The sequence below is a fragment of the Rhipicephalus microplus genome, chromosome 6 (assembly GCF_043290135.1).
Source record: "Rhipicephalus microplus isolate Deutch F79 chromosome 6, USDA_Rmic, whole genome shotgun sequence".
Classification (NCBI taxonomy): Eukaryota; Metazoa; Arthropoda; class Arachnida; order Ixodida; family Ixodidae; genus Rhipicephalus; species Rhipicephalus microplus.
Window position 1 is genome coordinate 104734908 of NC_134705.1, and position 12495 is coordinate 104747402.

Genomic DNA, 12495 nt, shown 5'->3' on the forward strand with positions numbered 1-12495 from the left:
AGCTGCAGTTCGATGGAGGCGAAGATGCTGTTGGCCCAGGTGCTCAGGTGTAGGCACACGCTAAAAACTGCAGGTTGCCAAAATTTCCACATCCCTTAACTATGGTGTCTCTCATAATCACATGATGGTTCTTGGAAGCTACACCCCACGCATCAATCGTTATCATCATCAACCCCCTTAAGACTGAGAATGGCAATGGCATTCTCGTCAAGCTGTAATGATATTTTTCACTCATTGCAAGCGGAAGGTGACCAATAGCATGTGCATTGACTCTACTCATGAAATATAACGACACAGCATTTATATTTATCTGGAAACGACACATCGAACGTGGGAAACCGAATTGCTTTGATTGTTCTCCAATGTGTTTTGTTATAATATTATTGTAAAGTTGTGTATATTTGCCTCACTGTGTTTTTTCTCAAGTATCGTGTTTTACTCGTTACAGCGTCCACCTTCTTCATCACCTGTAGGATCCGGTGCAGGTCCCGACCGGGCAAGTGTTCTTTTGTCAGAAGGCATTTTTTTTCTTTAAAGAGAAATCTGTTATGAGATCACAAATCTGGTGGCGCACGGCACCGTAGTTGTCTACCACCGCAACCACTGCCACCGTCTGTAACCAATATCTCATGCAATAAGAAAAAAATTCCAGTACCAAGGACACAAGGGAGCACAAAACCGTGTCCGCTACATGCAAGTGCAGTATTCTTTCACGGAATCATGCTGGTGCTGGCATCACACAATGCGGATAGCATAATGATTTGGTGGTCCAATGCTCCAACCTATTACAACAGCTTGTTCTTGATCACATAACAACTGCTTTACATACAACTTCAGGTTTAATTCCTCATCGGCGCCAGCCACTGGATGAACAATCGGCTCACGATTCCTCACCAGTGCTTAGCGGATACCACGCATCTCCGAAGAATGACGAAAGATAGCATGGTGAATGCCGGCCTAGTACTCATAAATTGTAAATAATAATGGCATAGTGGGTACCGAACAAGTGGGCTTTTAGCGGTCACCCAAAGGGTTTTGGAAAGGGCTCTGAAAGCCCGGCCTTCTTAATTTCTGAGAAACCGCTGTATACTTTTCAGCTTGGACGGTACTGAAGACCTGAATCAAGTAGTTCACATTGCGCAGGAGTTTATTCTTATGAATGCTATGTAATCTGTGGTGGTTAGAAAACCTGTATCCATTACTTAAATATGATCCATGTTCAGCCTCGAAAACTTGTCGGCACATCTCATCGCAGGCTGGCATGACAATGCCTATAAACTTAGAAATTGCCTCAGACAGCCTTGTAAAAAAATACACGCATGACATGGCTAACTTTGTTTTCGATAGAGCTTACCCAAGTGTCAGTGATAATACTGGTAGGATAGGTTGTCTATATTATAAAAGCTTAGATGTTTTGGAAAAAACATTGAAGCACGAATCGTGATCTGGGCTCGGCGTTACTTTTTTACAGGCAATGTTGCCTGTTGTTTGTCTTTTAATTCTGCTGGCCCCTGTATGGCAAATTAGGCAGTGTCATCTTTACCGGCTGGATTTTCATGCCCCTCGGCATCAAATCATTATCACTGTCATGTTACCCGCAACAGCGCAAAAACCGAGCGTGAGGCGAAGTAAATGTAGTGAAAGTTACTATTTATAATGGTTATCATGAAAATTATGTATATGTACACCCGCAACATACCAAGTCATGATTGCGAAAAAAGTTTTAGATCATGTAGAAAAATTTGGTTAAATCAACGTTGATGACTTTGTTGCAAAAGAACATATTAAAAGACTATGAGCCACTTTCAACGGAACTATCTGTTTATGTGCCATTCATAGTTTATGGCAGCAGAAAGGTATTAGCCATAAGAGCACGCGCTGAAGTTCCTATGACAACTGTTCTGTTGAGTACGTATTAAAAACAGAATCATAAAAAAAAACAAAATACTGTAGGTCAAGACTTCCATCAATCAACAATAATTCAACGTAGTTAAGTGGACCAAACCGATTTCTTATGTTTCCTCGCCATAGACTACAGCGTCAAAGAAGTACACATAGTGTCTACGGGAGTATTGAAGGTGCCACGCTTCACATATCACAACAGAGAATGATTAATCATATGTTTCCATGCTTCGCAAAAAAAATTATATTTTATAGCATATTATTACTTGGCAAGTGTACTCGTATTAGTCCCCTAGGGACCTCCAGAGGCACACATGGTCACTTTCTTCGGAACTTCAACGAACTCTCTACCTCTTGTTTACGCTTGACGTATAACGTGTAAAGAGAGTAGAATAATGGCCGTGCTAAAACACTAGAACTCATTACTAGTGGCTCGTTCAAGCCTACCAAAGTAAATGCAAAGTGTTAAGTGATGATATTCATCCCTATCAGCCAATAAATCCCCAAAATGTCAATAACGCTTCGCAGATATGCATCTATCCACATATTGACGAATAATGGCGCACTGCGTGCTTTCCAACTACATACAAATTGCGGTCATTTAGAGGGACACTAAAGAGCAAAACAAATTTTTGCGTATTAGTAGAGTTCAAAATAATAATTCCGAAAACGCTTCTCTTACAGCAACATGACGATTTGTAAGCAAGAAAACAGGCAAAAGAAGTGATTGGAGACACCACCATGACATTCCCGCACCAAACACCGTGATGTCGTAAATTGTGAAGGCATCTGCTGGGTCCTACATATTTTCTACTTAATAAAAATGAAAGTTAATTGTCAGGTAGGAGTTCCCTAAACTTTGCAAATGAAGTTTCAGAAAACTCCGCTGGGACGATGTTGAAAAAATACAATAAAGCTATTCGAAATATATTGTGGGACGCACAAAGACTTCACATAGAAATTTAGGAATGAAACTTCAACCTTTTTTTTCTTCGGTAATAATGAACTTATGCCTGTGAAACATGTGTCATTAGAGATTTCTGAGTGCTATTCACCAATCTAGACTAAGTCATAATTTTTCTTTAATGTCCCTTGAAGTGTATTTGTATAAGCAGTTCCAAGAGAGTTTACAGTGTAATATAGAAACGCCTTTCTTTCGGCTTTCCCAGTGACCGTTCTGCATTTGCCGCCAGGCCACCAGGCCGACGAATCATATATACTTCAATTAGCAATGTCTGCACCTTGCTAACAAAGCTACGGGAAGAAACTGCAAGCAAAATCTCAAACCATTTCCACCTTCTTTTTATGTACGGAATCACCGTATGCAACATCAGCAGCAACTGGAGTCAAAGCTCATTGGATACGCGCAGGAAAGACCCAGAAAAGTAATCTGGGGTTTTCTAAATTAGCTAAAACGAAAAAAAGCATTCGGGGCGCAATTCTATGTTTGTGCGTTTAAACTTCAGCGATAAAAACAGGAATAGCTGTGAATCAGCATGACTCCGCGCTATTGAATTTTGTCCGCTGAAGCCATATCAAGTCATCTCACGGCATCGAGCGTGCATAGCTTTGTATATCAAAGTCATATGTGTTATCAAATTGCCAAAAGGAGAAAAAGAGTCAAGGTGAACAAAAGGTGTTAGGGTGCAGTGGAGTATATCACATCAATTTATGACATCGTGCATGCAAGATCATGTAGAGCATGGCGAGTTATGTTTTACTATAAAAGAGACATGAAAGGTGAGTAAGAATGACAAAAACGTAGAAGAGAAGGCGACGATGTAGATCATTGCATACGTAAGTACTCCTCAGCCCAATGTGTAAGAAGGAAAAAATGAGAAAATAGAATGACCCTTTCTTGTTACACGCAATAGTTTCGAGAGAACTAACAGACGTAAGGGATGCATAGGAAATAATTTTACAAGTAGGTTTATTTTTGATGTAAATAAACGAAGGTGGACATTGAGATAACTTGTGGCCGATAGAGACGAAACCTGAAACTTTCAAATAACGGGCCCGATTAGTAGAGCTTGCAAGTAGCCGCTAAACAGGCTATTCGGGTAAGCCAGATAAAAGCGAAGTCGGCCTTCAAAGCCGCTTATCCGGTTATCCGAATATAAAGAAATGGAATTCTGTCTATCCGTTTTGAATGAACGTACACGCAGGGTATTTGAATAATTGGAAACGAATATTTGGTCTCGCTAAGAGCTTATGCAAACTTTGAGTGTTTTGGATACGCACCAACACAACATGCACAACTTGGTATTGCATTACAATTGTGATCACTAATGGTGCATGCAAAGACTTCCCGTTTCTAAACTGTCCATGCACTTTCGCACTCTGTGGATATTCATAACTAACAGATTTTGTCTGAAGGGTTAATCACAAGGTACCTTTCAAGAGGTATTATCACTAGTCACTAGCGTGATCCACACATTAAGACAAAAGAACAATGTGAGGAAGTAAATAAATGTATATATCGGACTTGTACAAATAGTTGCAATGTTTCCTCCAAACAAGATAATCTAAGAAAAAGTAATATTTCTGTTACCAATAGAATATGAAAATTTGGTTATTCGATTATGCGGATACTACGGTATAATTACCCAAAATAACCAACCTAATATCTGGTCAATCTGGTTATTCGGTTTCCAAAACGAATTAACCGGTAAGTTTAATAAACAGATAAACGATTTTGCCGCGACACCAGTTTAATGTTGATGCCGTAGTCCAATGTTCATCCACTGAGCTCCGGTGGTGGAATCCCTCCATTGTTTTAAAGAATATAGGTGCCGTTAACATATTTGCCCAGCGCAAGACTACGAGTAGTTACGACGTAACCACAGAAGAAGAAACAAGGACAGAAAGAGCGCTGACTTCAACTGAAAATATTTTTGCGAAAACACTGGAATAATATACCTGCGACAGAACATCACTGCCTAATCGCGCAACATATTGCATCACAGCAATACAATCATCATATCATTATATGGTTACCACGCCACAGCTCAGCACAAATTCACACTCTATTGTGTTGAAGCCCGAAACTCGATTCCTTTTTCAATCATAGCAAGGAAAGGCATGCTTATACATCGCTCACCCAGTGCTTGGATTTCGTTAGCCTTCATAATCTCCCGTGTTAGCTGGTGACGGTGTTTGGCTATAACAGTGCACTTTTTGAATTCTGGTCTGCAACCACAATCTCTACAATGAATGTCCAAATGACTTTGCACTGCTGAGAATACATTCATTCGGCCATTTTATTCGTTGATCTCTCCAGCAAAATAAACGCTACAGCCTTTAGAATTACGTACCTATGCATTTCCTAAATATAGAAGCACACGTTGTAAGACTTACGTATTGAAGTTGCTCTTCAACTATGTGTAATATTTGATTTTGATTGACAATTTTCACAGGTATGAACGCAGTCGCATGAGATTGATAGCTGGGCATAGAACAAAAAATAATGGCTTAATCGTGCCACACTGATCGACAGAAAGACGGACCAAACTCCTTGTCTTAACAAGTGATTTTTTTAAGCTAAGCGACCTTCTTTGTCTTCTTTTCTTTGAACTTTCTGTGATATTTACGTCGCACTTGTGACTCTTCTTTTGCATAAGACACTGAAGTCATTTTGTTACATGGGGCAGTTGTACTTATCTGAACTGCTGTTACTAGCATGTGATAAACTTTGTTAGAAGTATCCCGTTGCAAAAATGAGTATCCCATATTAAACTCCGTTCATTTTCCTATCATGAATTGGTGATTATTGGCTGCTTCTACTGACAGAGACAGCATGCGCAGCCGCGTGTTCAGAGTACAAGTGACGAAATGAACGTGATTATACCTGGAAACGGGCCATCCTGTTTTGCACTTTACTTCTAATGCTGGAGTTCAGGTTTGTTACACGGTATCTCAAAGGCTGTTATTCCACCCTACTGCGTGTACGCCAAGGAAAGACCTGGAATAAGCCTAGAAGGCCTCGTTAACACCTCAAGATGCAAATGCTTTGCTGTTTTTTTCTTTCAAGGTTCAGACGGCTAGTGTATCAAGAATAAAGTGAAAATACGCGAGATGAAAAAGAAGAGCGACCCAAATATTCACTGAAATATTTTTAAATGACCAGAAAGAGAAACAAACAAGGTGATACGAGTTTTCTCGTTCACTAAAAGTGATTTTTCATCTCCTCCACAATTTTTAAACAAGGGATAAAAACAACAATTCGTGACCTCTAGCAATTGCTGGCATACTGGCAGTAGAATTCAGATGATTCTGCCAATACAATGTGGCTTTTGTACAAAAAACGTTAATGTAAATTTATTACACCGCCTTTCTAAAGAAAATTTGTCCATCAACTGAAATTTTGTTCAAAGCTTTTTCATTTGTATAAGCTCAATTCTTATTGTAATGCTTTGATCTTTCCAGCAGGTGATACATCCAGTACTTCTGGAAATGATGCCTCTTCCAGGTGAGGTAAGTGCCTATTTTAATGATCCTTTTTTGAATATTTGATGTTCAAATATTATGTTTATTTGAATACTTGCTAGCGTATTTTAGCAAATGAAGTAAAGCATGGGTTTTAAACAAACAATCGCATGCGGCGCGTGAACTTCTCCCGGGTGGTCGTGGCCCTCAAATAATCGTTTCATGCATTTCTGTTGTTTGATAAGCACGCTCGAAGGCTACACAAGTGTGGAAGGTCTAAGACATTCTTCTCATGAAGCGCATTGGCGGTCACCAGGTGTTGATGAGTTATCCTGAAACAACGCTATTATTCAGAATCAGCCTACATGTTGTAGTCATGTTGCAGATCTATATCTGCATGCTGTCAGTGTTATAACGCCATATCTCTTTCATAAATGTCTCACAATGGAGAGGCAATGAAGAAATTTTATTCATGCAGATAAAAAGGATAGTTCTTGATTGGAGACCTTAGTTCAGGGCCCCGTTGGCTCTCGCCATTTCTCGTGCCCGCTGGATCAACCGAAGCTGCTCTTGCAGCTCAGAGATGGTCGCCTAGTCTTCAAGGAGAAAAGTGAGGTTGAAGAGATAGGCTAGTAGCCTGGTGTTTGAGGACATTCCCAGATGCATTGACAAGGTGTGACATTCACTTCATCTTAAATGCAGTACGTGGGATGTGGTATGGGGTGGGAGTGATGAAGGTTGTATAGGCAGGGAAACGAATTAGTCTGAAGCTCCAGCCAGGCAACCGCGTATTCTCGGTTGAGTGATGTGTGGGGTGGTGAGAAATTTATATGACTTCGAAGGTAATACTGTTACGTGTCAGTGTAGTTTATTGTGTCCTTCGGTGCTTCGTCTGATTTGCGCAGCTTTTCCATTGACGTCCGATTTTCAAGCTCCCGAACTACCCAATTAGCGTGTACATGGCCATAAAGAGAGGCATGTCCAGGTGTCCAGACTATACCCTGTGTAACGAAATGGAATGTACAGAAGTCAGAAGATAGATAGTGGTAGTAGGGTGTGGCCATTCCTTTCTCAATATTCCGACAGGCAGTATGAGAATCAGTAACCACAGTAGTCGGTTCATCCGCTATTGGTATATGTGATGTGCATATGATAGCTACGGCAGTGTCCTCTGCCGTGCCTCTGTCCACGGTTTTGAGCGTCGCTAATACCTACCACACCAATCAATATGCCTCCAACAACGAGAAATCACCCACTAGTATGAGACACAAGGCCCGTTTCTGTGCATATGGGGCCACATTATACGTGAAGATTGGTCCGTTCAATGTACCGTTACGTATGGCTCGCCATAGAGCTTAAATTCTTGCCCGCTTCTGGCCTTTCAGTTGATCAGGGTTTATATTGCTGGGTAAGGGGGCTTGTTCGATTTTCCAGGAAATCTGGTTAGGACAGGATTTCCTGTTCTCACTTTGCCTATTCTCATATCTAGCTCAGGTTGTGTTATAAGGTTAAGTGATCGAGGGTCTTAGCGTGAGCTAGTTGACAGTCTTTGGAGTTCATGTGTGGTATCACAACACGGGATGATACGCAATGGAAACTCCGAGAATTTTTAAGTTTTTTATTGGATTTCGCACAGGATTAAAAAGGTTTTCAAATTCGTCTCGTCGAGATTCAGGTGCACTGTAGATGTTTAGTACAAACAAGCTGATTAGTGGTCAAGTGTGGATATGATTTCTCTAAGAAAGTGCGAAATATTTGAGTTGCTGAGTGTGTGATTGACTACATTGACGTGTTTGGAAAAGAGGATGGCAACTGAAAGCGCATTGGTGGTATTGTGTTTATATGTGTTAGATTGCTAGCAAAGAATTTACGGAGTGCTGTGCACCTCCTAAAATGATATCACATCTTGTTTGCATAGCTTTGTAAATAAATATTGTGTGAGTGCCCCACACTTCTAGCGGTGACCTCTACAATTTCATCGCCGCACTGGGAAGAATGCCGCAATTACTCTCTTAGGTTTGCTGCACAATATTGTTTAGTGCGTCGGTGAGGAGAGAACTGTGCTTGTACGACCCAGATGTCTTTAGAGATGTGACCTTAGCGCATCTCGAGGGGAGTTTGTTTCTTGTGGAAGTCAGCTAGCTTGGTGAGATATCAGACTAGCTTTCCTTCATATTTCGGGGCCTGCTGAAAATGCATAAACTGCCTCTTTTCCGCCTGCTTTCTCGCTTTGAGCCTTTGCTGGACTACGTTGCGTGTATGTGGGCAGCTCACTGAATAAAGCTTGAGGACACTGAGGTAGAAGAAGAGGTACGCGGGCATGAAGTGTACCACAGGTGGTAGGCCCAAAAGTACCACTGCATCAAAAAAAGTCATTCTTGTCCTCTTTAGACCCCGATACGCTGCACATATGGAGCGCAAGCACGCACTTGCCCGTGGCAAAACACATTACTGCTACGCGATTTCTACGTCTTTCATCTTGACCGCCAGCGCATAAATTTAAGACAACGATATGGCTAAAAATGGTTATATTTCCGCCTATTGCTGTACGTAGCAGTAGATATCAAAACAATCCTTCAATTCTCGCAGAGCCATTTTCTCGTCTTCATGAGCGGCGGTAAGCCGTAAAGAATAATTGTGCTTGCAAGATTACCTAGAGCTTGCTTGGTGAGATTATCATAATGCTTCCAACACCACCAAGAATTCGCTTGGGGTGTTTCTGACAATCAAACTTCCAATATTGCTGTACAAACTTGTGACCCTCGAGAAACTCTTCGATTCCTAAACTCAAGCCAACAAAAAGTGTTTTTGTTAGTCTTGTGTATTTGCTAAAGGCTGGTTCACACTGGCGACTAGCACTAGCCGCATGACCGTTTGACACTTGTCGCAAACGGTCGCATAGATCATGAAACGACTGCTTTGCCTAGTCGCTTACTCACCAATTTTTTAGCCATGTGAGTGCAGTTGCAAAGATGCGGCAACCAACAATCAGCGATGCCCAGAAATGCTGCCAGCATTTCTTTATATCTAGGCTCATTGTATTTTTTCGTAAGCTGGCTTTATGCCGTGAGATACCAACGAGTGCGTTCCTCTTGGTATGTGTCACCATGGCCACCACTATGTACTTGGCTTGGAGATGGCAGAGCGCAGAAGCTCAATCACAGAGTCCAATTTATGTGGCGGCGTTCATTAGAAGCTAAAGGTTGCCAAAATAAAGAGAAAATGTATTTTCACTATGTTTTCTCATATCTAGAATCGTTTTCTTATCTTGAACTTGACTTTTCACTGCCATTGACGCAGCGCGTTCAGAACGCGTTTGTGCTGCATTGGAGGCGGTGGCAAGTCAAGTTGAATTCATGGAGCATTTTTAAAAAATTGACTCTCGAAAATACTTCTCTTCGTTTGAGCTCACCTGAGCTCACCGTATGAGCTCACCGTTTGAGCCAACCCTAGCGAGCGATCGATTGGTCACACCCAGCACGGGCTTTTTTAAGGGCGAAACTCCCTATGCCGTGAGACATGCGTCTGCGATGTATGTAGTAGCCGTAGTAGTAGTTGGCCTCCTCCACCACCGGACTAGAGGAGCGGCACGCACGCACCTTTTCAATTGGGAAGAAAACCCGCGCACGTTAACCATGAATAAAAAGGTAATTCTTTCTGACGAAATAACTTACAGCGACGAATATTGGAGACTGAATCTAGAATAAAGTTTTCCTTGAGTTTGATGTTTACTTAAAAAAAACTAGTATCATAAGGACGCACTTTTAGCACTATCTGACGAGAAAAGGGTCCCCACGTTAAACTCGCTGGGCGTAACCTCCTTGGTTTTAGCAAGGGTTAGTGAGTGTTGGGCCACCGTGCCTTGAATACAGTGAAATAGTATATAGACTTATAATAGAGGGTGGAAAAGGGTGGGAAGGAGACACGAAACGCAGGCCAGAAAAAAGTGCGCGAGTGCCACCTTTCATTTAGTCCTTGGAATGCCCGCTGAATGTCGGTACTTCTGTTTGCTGTGTATATAAAGAAAAGATGTGAAATGGTTGTACCTGGAGTGTTCATGAGATGTACGAACAGATGGACGAATGAACAAACAGACAGTTGCACAGGCGGAAGCACAAAGTAATGGATGGACAGATGGACGCATTTATGGACAGCTGCAGGGACGGACACACGGACGAGCGGAGGCGCGCACACATCAATAGACGAACAGACAAACGAACGCGCGAACGGATACACGGACGGCTGGATGGACGCATGGGCGGACGCACGGAGCGTCGCACAGATAGGCGGAAGCAAGAAAGGACGGACGGATGGACGCTTCGCACCACTCATTAGGTGCACTCCGTGGATAAGTTGTGACTTTTTTAAACGCGGAAAATGGTATACTAGGGGCTAGTCATGCACCGTCGCCGCCAACAGCCTCTCCTCCCTCTCTGCCAGCCATCTGTGCATCCCTTTCTCCTCTCAACACAGCGTGCGCTGCACTCGCTTCTCCCCTCCGCGCCCCGCGTGACCTTTAGTTGCGCAGGCCGGGGCCGGCACTCGCTATAAATAACCGAGTGTCGGGGCGCGCCGTTCTTCGTCGGTTGGTTTGTGTGGTCGCTCCACGTCCGATGTCGCTGGTGAAAATGTGTGCTATCTAATCCGCAAACACACTTACAGACGTCCCTTCCAATAGCGTAAGCCAATGTGCTGGCAGAACCGCAAGCCATTTCGAAGACACCTTGTCCATGGACAAGGCCGCGCTGAGAAGAGCTCGCAATGCGGAATGCAAACGTCGGCGTCAAGAGGAAGATTCCCAGCTCCGAGAACGTGTTGCAGCTGCGAAACGTCAGCGTAGAGCGGAGGGTCCCCAACGCGAAGCAGCTGCGATACGTCGACGTCGAGCAGAAGATTCCTAGCTTCGAGAACGCGAAGCCGCGTCGAGGCGTATGCATCGTCAAGAGAAGTACGTTGACGAAGCCGTGGAAGAGTACCTGAAACAACAACCGCAACGGCGACCCTACGTGATAGTTGGCGACTTCAACGTCGACGTCATCTAGAATGACTGGGTGGTTGACTACATGTAGTCGCGGCACTCGCTGAAACGAGCAGCGCACGATGGCATACATCATCCGACCACGGTTCGCGGGACGTGTATCGATCACGTTTTTGCAAATTTCGACCTTAGACCACTGCAGACAGACCCACTCACCCTTCGCTTTATGGACCGTAAAGCCATCTTGTTCAAAATACCCAAAGCGTCTCATCAACAGGCATCGTCTTTCGCAGCATACGTGCGTTCGTGTTCACTCGTGTTCACTCGTGTTCACTCATAACACACACGCATGTCGCAAATTACATACCACATTTATCGCAGTTCAGCATATATACTCCACATGCTAACCAGTGTTCCCACTCGGGAAATTGCGGTCATTGTTTTGCTTTGGAGGCTTCTGTGCTGCTAACAACTAACACCATGGCTTAGGGCATCAGCGTCATTACAATGGCTTGTTCTTCTCTCGAATCGAACTGTACTACGCCGCTGGGAACGCTGCGTATTCGCGAACAAAACCACATATGCAGCGCACTCAGTTCACTTCGCTTACTCGGCTGTCGCCAGTTTTCAGAGTTCTCGCTGATAACGAGATCCGAACGTGACTCTCCGGCGTTGCGATTGCAGGTTCCTCGCATGCAGCCTCTGTTGGTCTGACAATAATTCGCCTTTTGGCCGCCAGTCATAAAAGGTCGCGCAACCAGTGCTATAGTCGCCGGTGTGAACCAATGGCGACTTGCAGGCTTACGCTGCGCCAAATGAAGGATTAGCAACGCCAAAATTAACGTATATATTCGTGCTCACCAGTGACACAAGTCACTTCTGTTTGCATACATTGTTGGACCGCATGCTTTTTCGTAAGCAGAAGTTATCGGGTTTTCAGTACAATGTAAAAATAAATTAGGGCCCCGTATTACGCATTCAACTATTATTGTTTTACAAGAGATATGCCTGAATAGAAATGATTGCTGACACTTAAGCATTTTTACTTCAGCATACTATCGCAAGTTTTTATTACTCACAAAAATTGGCCACATACTCACCATAATTAGTGTTACAGTGTTTAGGATGGTTGCATCACAAGTCCACTAAACTTCTATGAAATGTGAATGAAGGCTTCAGTGTTGATGTTG

At 43.0% G+C, this 12495-nt stretch overlaps 1 protein-coding gene across 2 annotated transcripts in view; it reads left to right on the forward strand.

Annotated features, from left to right (window-relative positions):
- The window catches only part of LOC119185328 (uncharacterized), a 147465-nt gene that overhangs the window by 113750 nt on the left and 21220 nt on the right, over positions 1-12495 (forward strand). For both annotated transcript variants that reach the window (XM_075866348.1, XM_075866349.1), the window contains 2 exons: positions 449-496; positions 6331-6375. In XM_075866348.1, coding sequence (XP_075722463.1) covers positions 449-496; positions 6331-6375 — 93 coding nt within the window. The remainder of the gene's footprint in view (positions 1-448; positions 497-6330; positions 6376-12495) is intronic.